Source organism: Canis lupus, chromosome 28 (assembly GCF_003254725.2).
Source record: "Canis lupus dingo isolate Sandy chromosome 28, ASM325472v2, whole genome shotgun sequence".
NCBI classification, from domain to species: Eukaryota; Metazoa; Chordata; class Mammalia; order Carnivora; family Canidae; genus Canis; species Canis lupus.
The window spans coordinates 5,145,319-5,164,943 of NC_064270.1; the positions used below are offsets into that span (position 1 = coordinate 5,145,319).

General features: G+C 39.1%; 2 protein-coding genes across 5 annotated transcripts in view; one reads left to right on the forward strand and one right to left on the reverse strand.

Annotated features, from left to right (window-relative positions):
- Positions 1-6,500, forward strand: part of LOC112672628 (elongation factor Ts, mitochondrial-like) — a 51,305-nt gene extending 44,805 nt beyond the window's left edge. Inside the window, exon 2 of the mRNA XM_035708057.2 lies at positions 5,815-6,500. Within this exon, the coding sequence (XP_035563950.2) occupies positions 5,815-6,333 (519 nt within the window). The 3' untranslated portion in view covers positions 6,334-6,500. The remainder of the gene's footprint in view (positions 1-5,814) is intronic.
- ANKRD1 (ankyrin repeat domain 1) overlaps positions 1-19,625 on the reverse strand; it is a 524,644-nt gene that overhangs the window by 5,324 nt on the left and 499,695 nt on the right. Inside the window, exon 10 of one of the 4 annotated variants that reach the window (XM_049103529.1) lies at positions 3,456-3,943. The exons of the other annotated variants lie outside the window; for them this stretch is intronic. The gene's annotated coding sequence lies outside the window, so the exon portion shown is untranslated. Of the gene's footprint in view, positions 1-3,455; positions 3,944-19,625 lie in introns of those variants that run through there. 4 annotated transcript variants of the gene reach the window in all.

The window sequence follows — 19,625 nt, forward strand, 5'->3', positions numbered from 1 at the left end:
TAAGTCCCTTGGCTTCTCCTGGAAGTTGTCAGTCTAGCTGGTGTTCTGGGGGAGGGGCCTGTTGTGCTGATTTTCAGGTGTTAGCAGTTGGGGGAGCTGCTGTGCCCCTGCCTGGTGCAGGGCTCGGTGGGGGTTGTTTACCCCGTGAGGCCGCAGGAGGAACAGCCCCAGTGGCGGGGCAGCTCTGGAAACCTGGATTCAGCTCCGGCAGGAACTCCGGAGCTCTCGGTCTGCAGGGCCTGGAGGCTCCGGGCGGGGCCGCTGATCTGCTCAGCTGGGGCAGGAGCGTCCTCGCTGTCCTGGGCCCTCCCGGCCTCTGCCTGTCCCGGGGGAGGCCGGATCCTGGGCTGTGTCCCGGCGCCCTGTGTCCCGGCGCCTGCGCTGGTGGATTCGCGCTCCCGGGCCGCGCAAACCCCTCCGCGGAGCCGCCGCCCGAGCCCCTCCAAGCTGCTCCTGGAACCGCGCAGCCCCCTCCGCACGGAGCCTCTTCTTCTGCCCGAGCCCCTCCGAGCTGCTCCCGGGGTCGCGCAGCCCCCTCCGCGGAGCCGCCGCCCGAGCCCCTTCAGCTGCTCCGGGTCCCGCCGGGTCCCGCCGGGTCCCGCCGTGCGCGCTGCAGCCCTTAGGGAGCTCGGCGCACTCTCCTGGGCGCGCAGTTGCTGTTACTGTCCCCGGGAGCCCGAGGGCATCCCCGCCCTCCTGGGTCCTGCTCCAACTCCCCGCGAGCCCCTTTCCCCCGGGAAGGTCGGTGCAGCTCCTGCTCCTCCGGGACGGGGCTCTCCTGTCCTGGGGACACTCGCCCCGGCCTCAGCCCGGCTCCTCGCGGGGCCCCTCCCCCTTGGAGGCCTTTGTTCCTTTATTTCTTTTTCCCCGTCTTCCTACCTTGATAGAAGCGCGAACTCTTCTCACTGTAGCATTCCAGCTGGTCTCTCTTTAAATCTCAGGCCGAATTCATAGATTTTCAGGATAATTTGAAGGTTTTCTAGGTAGTTTGGTGGAGACAGGTGATTTGGAGACCCTACTCCTCCGCCATCTTGCTCCTCCCCTCCCAAAGTTATCCTTTAAGAAGAGAGCTTGAATGAAGAATAAAGATTACTAATTCTTACCAACAGGGACACTGAGAACGATTGACAAGAGGGCTAAAATTTCTGATTCTTATTCCTATACAAATATGCTCATACGAATGAAGTAAAAGATCGATCGAGTTTGTCAAGTGTACTGTTGAGAATGTTGCACCTATGCAATAGAACGAAAAACTAATTATTTTAATTTTTCCTTTTCCCCCAAATAGACTGTCAACCTTTTGCTTAGTCATTCAACAAGTATTTACTGTATACCCATTATATGCCAAGAACCATTAAGGTATGAGGGACATATATTTAAAAAGAAAAGCTCTTGCTCACATAAACCTTCTTTTCTAGTGCAGTAAACATAATTATTCCTCTGTTTGCATATACAGGAAAATAAAATATATAATCAAATGGTAATAAATTCTATAGAAAAAATGGAAGGGAATAAGAAATCCCAGAGGAATCAGTTGGTTGTAGGAAAATTAATATTAAAAGGACTATAAGATATCCAAATGATATTTCAAATAGGTAGATTCAATTTTTGAGTTCAGAAAAGAGGTGCAGTTGAAGATTAAATTTGAGAGCCATCAGAGTATAAATTCTTTAAAGTCCTGAAACTGAATGCAATTGTCAATAAAGTAATAAAGGCAAAGACCAATATTTACAGATCGAGGAGAAAAGAAGGAATCAGAAAAGGAGACTTGCAAGACCAGTCAGCAAGGTAGGAGGAAAACCAAAACACTGTGGCAAAATGAGGGGAAAAAAATGGATTAAAGACCTAAATGTGAGACCTGAAACCACAAAAATCCTAGAGGTGAACACAAGCAGTCATTTATCTGACATAAGCCATAGCAGTATTTTTCTATATAGGTCTCCTCAGACAAGGGAAAGAAAAACACAATATAAACTATTGGGACCACATCAAAATAAAAAGCTTCTGGACAGCAAAGGAATCAAGAAAACTAAAAGACAACCTGCAGAGTGGGAGATAATATGTGCAAATAATACATCCAATAGAGGGTCTCTTTCCAAAAATATACAAAGAACTGATACTGCTCAATACCCCAAAAAACAAATAATCCAATTAAAAATGGGCAGAAGATATGAGCAGACATTTCTCCAAAGATGATATACAATGGCCAACAGTTACATGAAAAGATGTTCAATATCACTCATCATCAGGGAAATGCAAATCAAAACCACAATGAGGGACACCTGGGTGGCTGAGTGGTTCACTGCATTGGCCTTCAGCTCAGGGTGTGATCCTGGAGTACTGAGGTGGAGTCCCACATCAGTTCCCTGAGGGGAGCCTGCTTCTCCCCCTGCCTATGTCTCTGCCTCTCGCTTTCTGTGTCCCTCATGAATAAATACATAAAATCTTAAAAAAAAAAAAACACACAGAATGAGATATCACCTCACACCTGTCAGAATGGCTAAAATAAAAAACACAAGAAACAACAAGTGTTGGTAAGGATGTGGAGAAAAAGGAACTAAAGCACTATTTGTGGGAATGCAAAATGGCGTGACCATGAAGAAAATAGTATGGAGGTTTCTTTTTTTTCTTTTTTTCTTTTTATATCTTTTTTAAATAGTTCGATTTGCCAACATATAGTATAACACCCAGTGCTCATCCCGTCAAGTGCCCCCCTCAGTGCCTGTCACCCAGTCACCCCCACCCCCCGCCCACCTCCCCTTCCACTACCCCTTGTTCATTTCCCAGAGTTAGGTGTCTCTCATGTTCTGTCACCCTCTATGATAGTTCCCACTCATTTCCTCTCCTTTCCCCTTTATTCCTTTTCACTATTTTTATATTCTCCAAATGAATGAGGCCATATAATGTTTGTCCTTCTCTGATTGACTTATTTCACTCAGCATAATACCCTCCAGTTCTATCCATGTTGAAGCAAATGTGGGGTATTCGTCGTTTCTAATGGCTGAGGAATATTCCATTGTATACATAAACCACATCTTCCTTATCCATTCATCTTTCAATGGACACCGAGGCTCCTTCCACAGAGTGGCTAGTGTGGACATTGGTGCTATAAACATTGAGGTGCAGGTGTCTCGGCGTTTCACTGCATCTGTATCTTTGGGGTAAATCCCCAGCAGTGCAATTGCTGGGTCATAGGGCAGGTCTATTTTTAACTCTTTGAGGAACCTCCACACAGTTTTCCAGAGTGGCTGCACCAGTTCACATTCCCACCAACAGTGCAGGAGGGTTCCCCTTTCTCCGCATCCTCTCCAACATTTGTTGTTTCCTGTCTTGTTAATTTTCCCCATTCTCACTGGTGTGAGGTGGTATCTCATTGTGGTTTTGATGTGTATTTCCCTGATGGCAAGGGATGCGGAACATTTTCTCTGTGCTTGTTGGCCATGTCTATGTCTTCCTCTGTGAGATTTCTTTTCATGTCTTTTGCCCATTTCATGATTGGATTGTTTGTTTCTTGGGTGTTGAGCTTAAAAAGTTCTTTATAAAAAAAAAGTTCTTTATAGATCTTGGATACTAGCCCTTTATCAGATACGTCATTTGCAAATATCTTCTCCCATTCTGTAGGTTGTCTTTGAGTTTTGTTGACTGTATCCTTTGCTGTGCAAAAGCTTCTTATCTTGATGAAGTCCCAATAGTTCCTTTTTTCTTTCGTTTCTTTTGCTTTCGTGGATGTATCTTGCAAGAAGTTACTATGGCTGAGTTCAAAAAGGGTGTTGCCTGTGTTCTCCTCTAGGATTTTGATGGAATCTTGTCTCACATTTAGATCTTTCATCCATTTTGAGTTTATCTTTGTGTATGGTGTAAGAGAATGGTCTAGTTTCATTCTTCTGCATGTGGATGTCCCATTTTCCCAGCACCATTTATTGAAGATACTGTCCTTTTTCCACTGGATAGTCCTTCCTGCTTTGTCAAAGATGAGTTGACCATAAGAGTTGAGGGCCCATTTCTGGATTCTCCCTTCTGTTCTATTGATCTATGTGTCTGTTTTTGTGCCAGTACCACACTGTCTTGATGACCACAGCTTTGTAGTACAACCTGAAATCTGGCATTGTGATGCTCCCGGCTTTGGGATTATTTCAATAATCTTTTTCAATATTTTCAATATTTCCTTTTTCAATATTCTCCTGACTATTCAGGGTCTTTTCTGATTCCACACAAATCTTAAGATGATTTGTTCCAACTCTCTGAAGAAAGTCCATGGTATTTTGATTGGGATTGCATTAAATGTGTAAATTGCCCTGGGTAGCATTGACATTTTCACAATGTTAATTCTTCTAATCCATGAGCACGGAATATTTTTTCCATCTCTTTGTGTCTTCCTCAATCTCTTTCAGAAGTGTTCTGTACTTTTTAGGGTATAGATCCTTTACCTCTTTGGTTAGGCTTATTCCTAGGTATCTTATGCTTTTGGGTGCAATTGTAAAAGGGATTGACTCCTGAATTTCTCTTTCTTCAGTTTCGTGGTTAGTGTATAGAAATGCCATTGATTTCTGGGCATTGATTTTGTATCCTGCCACACTGCTGAATTGCTGTATGAGTTCTGACAATCTTGGGGTGGAGTCTTTTGGGTTTTCTAGGTACAGTATCATGTCATCTGTGAAGAGGGAAAGTTTGACTTCTTCTTTGCCAATTTTCTTTTATTTCTTTTTGTTGCCTGATTGCTGAGGCTAGGGTTTCTAGTACTATGTTGGATAGCAGTGGTGAGAGTGGACATCCTTGTCATGTTCTTGATCTTAGAGGAAAGGCTCTCAGTTTTTCCCCACTGAGAATGATATTTGCTGTGGGCTTTTGACAGATGGCTTTAAGATGCTGAGGAATGTTCCTTCTATGCCTACACTCTGAAGAGTTTTGATCAGGAATGGATGCTGTATTTTGTCAAATGCTTTTTCTGCATCTATTGAGGGGACATATCGTTCTTGTTTTTTCTCTTGTGGATATGATCAATCACATTGATTGCTTTATGAGTGTTGAAGCAGCCTTGCATTCCGGGGACAAATCCCACTTGGTCATGGTGAATAATCTTCTTAATGTACTGTTGGATCCTATGGTCTAGTATCTTGTTGAGAATTTTTGCATCTGTGTTCATCAGGGATATTGATGAATTATTGATATAATTCTCCTTTTTGGTGGGGTCTTTGTCTGGGTTTGGAATTAAGTGATCCTGGCCTCATAAAACGAGTTTGGAAGTATTCTGTCCCTTTCTACCTTTCGGAACAGCTTTAGTAGAATCGATATTGTTTCTTCTTTAAACGTTTGATAGAATTCCCCTGGGAAGCCATCTGGCCCTGGACTTTTGTGTCGTGGGAGGTTTGGTGACTGCTTCAGTTTCCTCCCTGGTTATTGGCCTGTTCAGGTTTTCTATTTCTTCCTGTTCCAATTTTGGTAGTTTTTGGCTTTCCAGAAATGTGTCCATTTCTTCTAGATTGCTTAATTTATTGGTGTATAGCTGCTCATAGTATTTTAAAAATTGTTTGTACTCCTTGGTATTGGTTGTGATCTCTCCTTTTTCATTCGTTATTTTGATTAGAGTCTTTTTTCTTTTGTTTTTAATAAGGCTGACTAATGGTTTATCAATTATTAATTCTTTCAAAGAACCAACTCCTGGTTTTGTTGATCTGTTCTATGGTTCTTCTGGTCTCTATTTCATTGGGTTCTGCTTGAATCTTTAACTCTCTTCTTCTGCTTGGTGTAGTTTTATTTGCTGTTCTTTCTTAGTATGGAGGTTTCTTAAAAAACTAAAAATAGAAATATTTTTAGGATCAACTCTCCACGTACAGTAAAGGCTTCTTGAATTCCTCTGAGCTCTCTGAACTTCCAGCTGGGCCTGAGAAAGAAGGCTGCCTCAAGGATCAGCTAGCCTTAGCAATAGGGAAACTGGGAGAAAACATGACTTGTAAACGAGCTGCATGGGTGAAGGTGCCAGCTGGGTTCTATGTTGGCTCCTATGTCCATGGAGCAATGCACAGCCCCTCCCTCCACAACCTGGAGCTCGGGAAGTACGGGGCCCTGGTGGTCTGCGAGACATCTGAGCGCAAAGCAAGCCTGGAAGACCTTGGCCGCCGCCTTGGGCAGCATGTGGTGGGCATGGCCCCTCTCTCTGTTGGCTCTTTGGATGATGAGCCTGGGGGAGAGGCAGAAACCAAGATGCTGTCCCAGCCATACTTGCTGGATCCCTCCATCACATTGGGAAAGTATGTGCAGCCTCAAGGGGTGTCCGTAGTAGATTTTGTGTGGTTTGAATGTGGAGAAGGTGAAGAGGCAGCAGAAACCGAATAGGTTCCGGAGACTTGGCCCAGGAGATGTTTATTCTTGGCTCTGGACATCATTCCGAGAAGTTATTTCCTCAGCCTCTACAAACCCAGAATTTGTTTTTCATTGGAGTTTATAATGCAATGATATCCTCAGTGGGAAGAGTCATTAAATAAAATTGCTATATAATAAAAAGAGAAGAGAAGAAATGGGTAGGAAATATCAGAAAGGGAGACAGAACATGAAAGACTCCTAACTCTGGGAAACGAACTAGGGGTGGTGGAAGGGGAGGTGGGCAGGGGGTTGGGGGTGACTGGGTGACGGGCACTGAGGTGGGCACTTGACGGGATGAGCACTGGGTGTTATTCTATATGTTGACAAATTGAACACCAATAAAAATAAATTTATTAAAAAAAGACAAAAAACATTTAACATATTTGGTATATCTATTATACTGTATTCTTACAATAAAGTAAGCTACAGAAAAAATATGATTAAAAATCAGAGAAAATACATTTACAGTACTGTACTGTATTTATTGGAAAAAAAGTAATCCATGTATTATAAGGATATTTGTGTAGTTCAAACCCCTTTAATTTTGTTTTTGCTCTGCACCCTTCTACAAGGCTCTCTTATCCATGGCTCTCCCTTGTAGTATTCAGTGCCTCCTTGTATTTTACTCTTCCCAACAGAATTAAAACAGATTTCAGTCATACAAAATCCTGTATTTCAGGCAAGATCTGATACATTAATTCAGTCTAAGATATTAATGATGAATCTAACTTAATATGCTATATACAACCAAGTCTATTATTAACAAATAAAAACTTCTAAGGCCAAGTAAATTCATCTCAGGTGCTTGAATTAGTGGCCCTGTGGCAGGCCTTTTAAGATATCTTCTTTTGATAGCCTAAGTCATTTCCTATTTTGGCCATATTTATTGGTAAGTTAGCTTTGTAATAGAAGTCAGATTCTTAGCTTCAGGATTAATCTCTGCCCATTAGATATTTCTCAAGCTGGGAGCTTTTCCCTACTAACACCAAAACCTCCTTTTTCAAACACGTCATCTTGTTTTGCCAAATGGTTCATCTAATATTTCCCCAGAACGGTTTTAAATCAGCAGTTCTACTGAACATTTTTTGACTCCTGGAAACTGACATTACTGCATTTCACTGCCTGTTAAATAGGCCTATTAGCTGAACATTAGCAACTTTTCTCCCTTACTTGCTTTGTCAGGGAAAATTAGACCGAGAAATGATCGAAATATAATGCCTATGGCCAACCGTGTCCTGGCTGAATTTTCCATGGTGATAACCAGTAACTCATGAATGTGGCATAGTTTAAAGACTTCCAAGGAAATTTCCTCATCTAATCTTCTGGAGGAGTGGGTTGTGCCTTGGAGAGAAAAGATTTAACAAATTATCATTTCTTATGTGGTTGCTCTGTTGATCTTCTTCCTTCCTTCAAAGGAATGAACCAGACATAGGTTCTGACATGGTGGGTTGGTTTAAGGAAGCTGATTTTGCTGGTAACAGAGTGGCTAGGTATGGAAAGCTTAGAAAATAATCAGCAGTGTCCTGGGAAGCACTGAAATTCAGAAATAGATAAGTGGACTCCTTATCACATGGGGAGCAAAGCCAAGAACGTTCAGAGCCAGTTTTACATTGTAAAATGTAACTTACATTGGGTAAGAAGTTAAAAAAAAAAAAAGATAGGGAAAAGCCAAGAAAATTCATCTGACTGGAGGTGAAAGGACAAATACTTGTTTTCCACTAACTGTTGGTTTGTGATTTAACATCATTTAATTAGCCAGGACTAAATTGTGTATGACCTTAAATGTATTCTTGGAGAAATCCTCAAATTTCTCCAAATGTAACTGTATAACTGTGTGTGTGTGTGTGTGTGTGTATGCACATGCACGCATGTGCATGTGCAGTGTGCAGGCGCAAGCACATTAACATATGCGTGCTAAGGGGGGGTGCCATGATAGTAGTGGAGATATGAGACTGGGTGAAAATAAATAACCTCAAAGTTACTTTATTTCAACCAGACTTTTCTGCAGGATTCTAAAAAAAGAAATAGAGATTTTTTTTTTTACTTAGAAAAGGTCATATCAATTAATAAAATAATAGCTTTGGGGTGCCTGGGTGGCTCAGTCTATTAGGCATCCAATTCTTGATTTTGGCTCATGTCATTATCTCAGGGTTGTGAGGTCAAGCCCTTCATTGGGTTGAGCATTCAGTGGGGAGTCTACTTGAGATTCTGTCTCTCTCGAGACCTCTGCCCTTGCCTGCCATATGTGCGTGTTCTTTCTCTTTGTTTCCCTTTCCTGCTCCCAAATTAAAAAAAAAAAAAAACTTTAAAAAATTGCTTTAGACCAAAGTCTTGCTTATTTATGAAGAGATATAATGGTCAAATAGCCTATCTTTGCATCCTGATTAGTTGCATGAAAATAAGTGGGGAAAATGGCCAATTCTCAAAATCACAACCTCCAATATGATAAAAACCAGAAAAGAAGCAATTAACCCAGAAAACAAACATTTAAAACTTACATAGAAATTGTCAGTGATAGCTTAGGTTGAAGTCATTCCAATGTCAATTCATTTAACAATTGTTCACAAATTAAGCAGTTTATAGTATGTAGCAAATGTCCAGGGAGAAATCTGGTCTTTTTGATTGATTGAGGCATTACAGAAATTTCTAATTTAGGATTTTAGAGATGCAGGGATTTGAATGGTTACCAATATAAGAATGATCTGTCCTACTTCTCAGCCACTTAGCTGTTAGTTTGACTCTTGAACTGAAGGGGATTATATTTTTTTGTGAAATGAATCATTCCACTGTTGAACAGTTCAAAAAAATCATGAAGTAGATGTTCCTCTTAATTTCTTTGCATCTGTAAATTTGGCCCCTGGAGAGGAATTGTGATAGCAGCAGCCAGGACACTGAATCAGCAGTCACAAGTTGGGGCTAATATTCTAGCTCTTCCATTCACTAGCTTTGCTCCCTTGTAACCCTTCATTACCTTTTATCTGTTTCCTCCTGAATGAAAATTGGAATAAAAACCCATTTTTAGCCTAGGGGACTGTTATGAGGTTTTAAGAAATACCACAAAAGTGGCTTGAAAATCAGCAAATGTTAAACACAGTGTTCTTGCTCATGCTAACAGACTTACATAAAATTAAACCTACAGTGCATTTCATATATCCACAATGAGACTGATTTTAGTAAGCTAGTGATCATAAGATTATGTTCTAAAGGCTCAGGAATTGCCCAATGCATGAACAGTTTAGGGTTTTGGTATGGTTTAATTACAAGCTCAAAAATCTATAATTTGCAGAATTTTGCCCTTTTTTCTCCCCTCTCTTTAATGTATTGGATGCCTGGGTAGCTCAGTTGGTTCAGCATCTGACTCTTGATTTTGGTTCAGGTCATGATCTCAGGTCTTGAGATTAAGCTCTGCATTGGACTCCATGCTCAGCAAGGAGTATGCTTGAGATTCTCTCCCTTCCCCTCCCCTCATTCACTCTTTCTAAAATAAGTAAATCTTAAAAAAAATTAATGTATTATTTGCCAATTTCTACTTACCTGGCAGTACCTTTAATCTCCATGACCTCTGAAAGTTAAGGGTACAAACTTTTAATTATAAGATGAATAAGTTCTGGTAGTCTATTAACTAGCATGATGATTATAGTTAACAATATTGCATTGTGTCCCTGAAATTTACTTAGATAGTGGATCTTAGATGTTCTCACCACACATTCTCAAATAGCAACTATGTGAGTTGATAGAGGTGTTAATTAGCTTGATTGTGGTAATCATTTCACCATATGTATGATATATATATATATATATATATATATATATATATATATATCAACTCATCATGTCTAGATACCAAATATGTAGTTTTTATTTGTCAATTATACATTAATATGGCCAAGGAGGGGGAAGTAACTCTACTGTTAGATCTACTGTATAACAGATTCATCATTTTTAAAAGAATCGGACCTTTTATTTTGTAAGTTTGGGATTTCAGAATCATTTTAAAGCCAAAGTTCAATTAGGTGGGAAAGTACAAGAGAGGATCAAGTTTTAATAGCTAAAATAATTTCAATGTTCATCTGAAAATTTTTCTTCTAGATTAAAACGAATAAAATAGGGATTGTGCTGCTTTGCCTTCTCTGTGACTTCTGAAAACTTGGTACTAAGAGACCAATAGTTAAAGGGAATATTAAAAGAAAAAATGTTCACATAGTGTTTGCCTTATCCATATCACTTAACTGAAATCTTCAGTCTGATATTATCAGTCAGAGAAATGACTTAGTATCTCTCACTGGCCAGTGATGATACCTGACTGGATGTGGCTGCTTCTGTGACTCAGGTGCCTTCTCTCTGCCTGTTTTTAACACAGGTATTCTCTCCAAGGTGGGGAGAAGTGAATAGCGTTGGTCTAATATGGAGATGGACCAGGAAACTGATCACATAGGAAATTATAAGGTAAATGATTGTTTTGAAGGGTGTTATGGTCTATATCCATGGATACAGTATTTACAAATACTTAATCTCTTTAAATCCCATTAGTATTATAGAATTAGACTCAGAGGACTTGACAGACTTGGACTGAGCAAGGAAGTGGCAGATCTGGGTCCCAAACTCAGGTCTTGGGACCTCCAAATCTCCAACTCCGCCGACTCCACTGTTGACAAACACATACTGCATTATGATATAGCTCACATTGCTGTTAATAACAAATAATAAATAAAAATCTTTGGCATTATTTAGTTGTTCTTATTAATGGTCTCCCAAACTTGAGTGTAACAACCATGCTTGATATTTATTTTTTCCAAAGCACCTAACATGCTCCCTTATTAAAAAAAAAAAAGTTAAAGAAAATGCTAAAATAGTTGTCATTAAATCATAGTTAATATTTAGCTTACTGTCATCAGTTGCTATTTAACAGATCATAATATATGCATTTTGACAGATAGCAGAGGTATAAATCCAAAGCAGGGAACGTGGAGGGAAATAAATACACAGTTCTGGGAATTATGAACTTAAATTCCTAAGGGGAGCTGAGATTGGGCTCCTGCAGGAACCCCTGAAGAAGAAAGACCAGGCTAATGGTATGAGGGTATGTAAGACAGGAGTTAAACTTTTACAGCATTTTACCATTTGGCCAGTAGACCTTAATTAAGCACAGAGAAGAATTTCAGGGGAACTGACGGACAGAGTCTTTTTGAGGATCTTGTCACGCTGATCTTGTTACTTGCTCTCCATGAGCACTTTTTGCTGCCACATCTTTGACTTAGGGGATGTCGCTCTGGTTTTACCAGATGAGACACCTCTCTTCTTCCTTTCATCTCCTCTTTCCTTCCCTCTCTTTCTCTCTAGAGTGAAAATGGCTATAATCTGTAATGTGTATCTAATTATAAAAATAATATTTAGAAATCATGGAAAATAAAACCAAATTAAAAAATTAAAGAAAATAAAACACTCTCTTAAATGAATTTTAAGAAATAACCTCCTTTCATATACATGGCTTTTCAAACTTTTTATATGTATAAATGTACACAGTGTAAAATATAATACTGCTTTATCAACCTCTGTGTTAACTTATTAGCATTGCTTCTAATAGCTGTGGAAGACACCATGGCATGCTACAGCCCATATATGAAACTAATTAGTTGTTAGTGGGCATTTAGTTTTTGTAATGAACATCTTCATACATTTTTGTTAATTTGTTTGATTTTCAATGGATAAATTCATACAAATGTAATTTCTGGGTCAAGAGAAATGCAAATTTTGAAGGCTTTTCAAACGTATTTTTAAAAATCTTGAGAAGTCTGTTAACAGGAGCATCTTTCTATTATCTCCAATATAGTTTTTTATCAAATTTCTTAATCGTTTCGTATGAGTCCAAAAGAATAGTTCAATTAGCATTTACTTAATTACTAGTAAAGTTGATTATTTTGAAAGTAGAGATGGGACATATTTTATATTTTTATTTCTTTTGTGAATTTTCTATTCATGTTCTTGCTGTGGTATTTTTTTCCTGATTGGAAATATACTATATAAATACTTATGGCTGGATACTATTTTAAGATAGAAACTTCATTTTGTTTATCTTGCATTCTCTTGCCACTTCTCCACCTAAACACCCTCCATTCTGTCCTCTCTCCATTTAAGCAGGTGCATGACTGTGCTCTATTGCCTTAGTGGAGGGGGGAGATTTGAGGTATAGAAAACAGAAGTAACCTCTAAGAAATTCTAATTTACCTTCCATCTCCCCCACCTCAAACCCTTAGACTCATTGAGGAGTACAAGATTTGAAAAAACTGGCTAAGTGCCCAGAAGAAGTGGGAAGGAGTTTTCTCCTAGACCAAAAAGCGATTCTTCTGTCTGGGGGAATTAGCAGTATTTGATTTGACAATCAACTGTTTATATCATATTTATGAGTGAATGTAACTAATTTTGGTAGACAAGTTTACAAGAAGCAGGTCTTTTATTGAGAATCTTCCACATAAACACATCGCAGAAACATGTTATATTGTTCACAACCACTGCTATTATTTGTTTAACTTGCCCACCATGAAGTTAATTAAGGCAGGTGGTTGGTGGGAGATAGGGTGGTGTGTGGAAAGGACATTCTCAGGACATCAGAAAGGTGGATCCCTGGATGGCTCAGTGGTTTGGCGCCTGCCTTCGGCCCAGGGCGTGATCCTGGAGACCAGGGATCGAGTCCCGCGTCAGGCTCCCTCCATGGAGCCTGTTTCTCCCTCTGCCTGTGTCTCTGCCTCTCTCTCTCTCACTCTCTCTCTCTCTCTCTCTCTGTGTGTGTCTCTCTCTCGCGAATAAATAAATACAATCTTAAAAAAAAAAAAAAGGTCATTTAAGATCTATTTCCATCTCTGTAACTGACTGACCTTGGACAATCATGGATCTTCTCAAAACTTTCCTGTGTGAGATAACCAGTAACACCATTAGGAGAATATCAATTCAGATTCCTGTCTCTTATCGGACATTGATTGAGTGCCTGCTATACCAGTCACTGTTGTAAGCACAGAAGCTTTAAGAAAGAAAGAAACCACTTCTTGGCTTTCAGAGAATGTAGACTTATACACTGGGGTTTAGAATACATTGTAAAACTCATATTTTTATAGAATCTATATTTATATGCTTTATATGAAATATTTAGCATAATTTCACAGCAATATTATTCAATGCTCTATTTGAGATGTGAACAAAAAATTGTGGAACAAGAAAACCAATAACTGATTGTTAATGGATTATATTATCTCTCTAAAACAAATGGTTTAGTACTACTTGATCTTCTTTTTTGAAAAATGATTCTTATTCAGTGCTTGGTGATCTAACCTGCAGACAGTTTCTGTTCAGAAAATCAGGACAGCAAAGGGAACCTCAAGTTGAGGACAAGTATCTGCCCATAATTTACTATTAGATAGCTCAAATGAGAGGGAAAAAGTAATTGTAAATGATAAAATGAGAGTTTTGTTGGACTTCCTCATATTTAACCTTATAATTTAGAATCTTTTTACTTTGAATGACCCATGGTGGGGGCACCAAAGGGCTTTACCCAGCCATGCTGACTTTAGGTACCCTGATTTAGGTGGCAGCTTGACTATTGAAGGGTTGGCTACTCTGAGGTACAGATCATTCCATGAGCTTCTCTTGTACTTATTGGGCATTTTGTTCATGCATTCCCACTATAAAACTAGCAAATGTGGACAAAGAAGAGAAAACCAAACAAGCCCAATTTGGAAATTGCTAGCAAGAGTTTTGTGGCAGAAGGCTGTTCAAATGAGGTCTTTCCTTGGCACCCCCTCTATATGCATACAAGTATTTAAGAGTTGGCCTTATATCTAAAGTTCATTTGGGAACCTTCATGCCATTAGAATTATGGTCAACGTCTCCAGTCTCCCCATTTTCAAATTGAGAGTCTAAATAAATTAAGATTTTTCAAAAGCCATCTCCTTTGTCAAGGTTCGCTAATCCTCTATTAGAAAAGTTGAAATCGGCAAGTTTGGTGACTTACATGCATTTGAAAAATCAATTAAAAAAAAGAAGTACCTACTGCCAGCCACGGCAACTGCAGACGAGTTGAAATCCTTTCAATTTCTCTTGCTATTCAAAATGGGTCTCTAGTGTTTTTGCACTTTAGCCAAAAGCTTTTAGGCTTAGTATAAAGCCTTCTGAGTGACAAAATAAAATGTATGTGCATTTTCCCATCACATATCTTCAAGCCAGATTTTCCATGTTTAAAAAGAAAATAATAAAAATAAAAGACTTAAGAAGGTCCTGGTCACATGCAGTCAAAATAGCATTTTACTCAGTTAACATTGTTTAAGCTGAATATATGACTGATGCTAGGTTACCCATGTAGTTTCTTATATTCAGCATCAAAAGTGATTCAACAGTCTGCATTAGCTTGAATACTCTTTTTAGCAAATGTAGAGTTTTAAGAAAATTTCTAGGGACTGTGGCATTTTTAAGATTTATGCTCATTGTATCATACAGTATTAGATTTTTATTCCTTGAAGGATGGTGCTTAACTCTGTTTTTTTACTACAAAAGGAAGACAGGCAGGCTTAGATCAAGTTTGTGCCTCTGCATCAGTGGGGTTGGGGCAGTGGGGTGATAGGTGACCGGAACAAGAAATAACTGCTGTGCCCAAGGTCATGTAGCACCAAGCACATATTGCATACCTTATTTAATCTTTATGATAGGCTTACAGATGGTGGCATTACTCTTCTTTCACAGACAGAACACTAAAGATTAAAACTGTTACGTTACTCACAAAGATCATATAGCAAACACACAACTACGTATATGATCCCAAGTTGAGTCTACTCAGAAGCCTAAGTGCTCCATGCTGCCCATAGTGGGAGCTCAGAAAAAAAGGAAATTCCTCTCCCTGCTGCATCCCTCACAGAATGGCCATCTGATTATTCTGGTAGCTTACTGGAATGTGTGCCAGATTTAGATCAGAGGAACTTGGTCTAGGTCTAGTAGGACTTCGCATCTGCTTGGTTCAGTGCTGGGGTTTGAGAAGGTGAGGTCAGTCATCATGTTGCCTTCAAGCATTAAGAGTGAGGTCAGCTCTTTCTCTTAAGCTTTAATATTAGGACTTGCCTGCTCAAAGATCATTTCAGGATCATTTCAGGACTTGTTTTCTCTGGGAAAGGACTTGATAAATGGTAAAGCATTTTGTTGCTATAAGGATTGCTTTTTAAAAACTGATAGTCTCATATATTTTCCTCTGCTTTAAGGCATGGAAGACATTTAAGTTATAATGTTAAATGGAAGTGGTAAATCTACTGAGCCACCAATGACCTCAACGATCACGTACAATCCATTGTGAGATTAGTTTCCTGGTCATCTACTTCAGGCTCAATGAGAATTCATAGGGGATAGCATAGGTTTTCATTGCTTTTTTAGTATGTTTGCATTAAGAATACTCATGAAAAAAAATTTAGAAATAAATTTTGGAATTAAAAATAAATTGTCATTATATAAACAATTATCAATACTTATATTTGGATGATGTATTTCAGAGAAGCCTTCTATTTGTCTCTTCTCTCCCTGGCAAGTAGGCATTTGTGTGTGTGTGTGTGTGTGTGTGTGAGAGAGAGAGAGAATATTTAATAGGGGTTATTTAATATATACAGCTTTATATTCTGCTGATTTCACATAATGGTATATTGAATTTTTCTATGTTGAGATTCTTTTATCTTTCATAGCTGTATAACAGTCCCATAATTTTGGACTTAGATTATTTCCATTTTTTTTACAACTCTAAATGATGTTTAGTGAATATTTAATGTTTCTGATGACCAAAAATTCTGATGATCTCTTTAGGGTAGACTTCTTGGAATAGGTGAAAGGATAGCTTTTCAAAGGCTCTTGATGCGTAATGCCTAGGTTCACTCTAGAAAATTGATACTAGTTAATACTGTCACCAGTTGTCTCTGAAAATAGAAGTTTCACTTTATCCTTGCTTACACTAAATATTTTTGCAAGCTCAATATTTTTAATAGATTACATAGACATAAAATTACATTTCAACAAATTAATTAGCACAAACAACATAGGGTGACCAAATAATTACAAAAACTGCCCATAGTTCACTGAAAGTACACATATAGTGATTAATATGGAGAATCACTATTATATCTCCAACTTTTTGCCATTCCACTATAACAACTCAGCAAAAAGTTACCGATAAAGTCTGATGCCCTACATTAAAGGCTATACAAACACTGTCTTATTGAATTTTATCATTGTGTTAAATCATAGCTGAACTGGTGGCTAACATGTTGCTGCTTATTAGGTTTGATTTGTAATTCTTTGATTTTAGTGATAGGAGCATTTTTAATACACTTATTGGCCCTTTCTTCTCAAAAGACAGCATTGTGCAGTGGTCAAGAGGATCATCTTTGGAGTCAGTCAGCCAGGTTTGAATCTTGGTTACTTAGTGGGTATTTAACCTGTAACAAGTGATTTAAACTTTCTGTTCTTTATTATTCATTCTCACATAAAAAATGAAGGTGCTATTAATAGTGTGTATCTCATAAAATTGATTCATATGAGTATTTGGTATATCAACCCGAGTGCATATAAGAATGTTTGGCATGCATATCATATAATACACAAGAATAGTAGTTTTTAACAAAAGGTAACTTGATTTTGCAGTATTCTTTTCCCCTATTGTAAGTTAAAAAAAAACATTAATAAGAACATTAGCTTTATAGTTTGTGGTTTTCCTTCTTTTGGGGAGCAGACAGTAAAAGTGAGACTCAGAAATGGCACAGAAAAACTTGTCTTCTTTCTCTTTCTGCCCTGGTCAGCCTAGATATCACCTTTTATCACTGGTATACTAGATAGTGCAATGGAAAGAGTCTAGGACAACAAAGGTAATTGAGTATGTACATGTAATGAATTCAGCTATGTGTACATACATCCAGGGTATCTCAGGGCACCCAAAGTATTGGTGTGCTCTTCTGAAAGACCTCACCCTTTGTGTAGACGAAGGATGAAACTCCTTCACAGTTTACTTAAGGTGATGGGGTTAATGTAAGTCAGACTGCAAGACTTAATGATTTTGGCTTGTCAGTCCACTTCTGAGATTGGGATCTAATAATTCATCATGCTGTGCAATTCCCATATGGAATGGTTGCTGGGCAACCAGACTGTGATTTGGTAGAAATAGTAGGCAATTTTTCGAATCATGATCCCACTTGACCATTTTCACTAACATATTTACAGTTCATCACATTCTCTTCCATTTGGTTTTCTGGCAGTCTAAAGCCAATATTCTCCAACTAAAAATACTTTCAAGTCTAATGAAATTTCCATTTCTCACACTTGTTCATTTTCATCAGCACAATTCCTAATGGGTTGCCAAGACATGTTTTCTTCCTTTCACTGAAGTTATAACCATAACTTTACTTAAATTCTGAACTAGAATTAAAGCTTCATGAAGATCTAGAGGCCAGCCCTATAGATGGCTTATAAATGCCCTAAAGCATTCATTTCTAAGCTGCATGTAAGTTTTGTTGTGATGTTGATATAGGCAGTGGTACGATGAACTAGGAAATCAGTCATCCTTTGATTAATTCCACAGAAGTCACCTCCTTTGTTCAATCACCATTCCACAGATATTTTTTTAAAATTTTATCCATTTGTGGGGATCCCTGGGTGGCTCAGCGGTTTAGTGCCTGCCTTTGGCCCAGGGTGTGATCCTGGAGTCCCAGGATCGAGTCCCATGTCGGGCTACCTGCATGGAGCCTGCTTCTCCCTCTGCCTGTGTCTCTCCCTCTCTCTCTCTCTCTGTCTCTCATGAATGAATAAATAAAACCTTAATTTTTTTTTTATCTATTTGAGAGGATGCATGCACACACACAGGAGAGGGGAGGAGGGGCAGAGGGAGAGGGAGAAGCAGACTCACCACTGAGCAGGGCTCAATCCCAGGACCCCAGAATCATGACCTCAGCTGAAAGCAGATGCTTAACTGACTGAGCCACCTAGGTGTGTCCTTCCACAAATATATTATTTCTTTTTCTTTGTAAAATTTTATTTATTCATTCAAGACCAAGAGAGAGAGTGTGTGTGTGAGCAGGGATAGAGGAAGAAGGAGGAGGAGCAGACTCCCCACTGAGCCGAGAGTGAGATGTGGGGCTTGATCCCAGGACCCTGAGATCATGACCTGAGCCAAAGGCAGATAGATGCTTAACCATCTGAGCCACCCATGCACCCTCACAGATATTTTCTAAGTGTCTGCTATGTAGCTAGCACTGCGCTAGGCTCTGAGAATTCAACTGTAAATATGACAGAGCCTCTGCCTTCAATTTTCTTGTTGTCAAGTGGAAGAGACATATGAGGGGAGCAACATTTATCATACAGAGGGACAAGTGTGATATAGCCCAAAAGGGGGGATAGTTAACCAAGATGTAGGAGGTCAGAGAAGAGTCAGAGTCACAATACAAAATGTGAAAGGTGAATTAACACAGAGATTAGAGAATGGAAAAGGATTTCAGGCAAAGGGTACACAGTGTACAAGACTGAAAGAGAATTCACAGTAGGATTGAGAATGTGCAAGTGGTTGATTATGGCTAGAGAATGATGGGAGCATGAGAAAATTCAGATGGATGGTGTCTGCATTTGGAGAGGGTGGTATTAAGTCTCTTCACTAAGGTTCTGTCTCACAACTTTAGTTTTCCATCCCACACAAAAAGAGAATGTTTTATGCAACTTGGTTACTGCCCTAAAATGTTAGGAACCGTATCCCATGAATAATAGGGTGCCATCATCATATGATCCAACTTATCCATATATGTTTTTTTGTATTCAAGATGGTAACTTTCTCCTTAGGTTAAAACATGGATTTTCCACATTTCAATTTATACCAAATTGATAAGTAAACACTTTCTGTTCATTATCTCCTAGCAGCTTCTTTCCCAATTGTGTACCCAAGGCATTTGGTATATCCAAGGTCTTGATTTTCTTCTGTTGCGCGGTATGATCCTATAGGTAGGCAAAACACCATAGGTGGTCCTCAATGAAAGTAATTGCCCACAAGATATATTAATGATGTTACCAGAAACAAAAGACTACCCTTCAGGGTATCAACCTGTACTATAAAAGCAACTGAAATTGATCAGTCTTCCTGGATATTCTCAATTTTCTGACTTGGGAGAAAATGTGTTCAAATGAGCACTGTACTTTTGAATGGGATTATTGCAGGGCTGAGGAAAGCAACATTTATGCTGATTCTTCTACTTATGCTGTGGTCACCCATA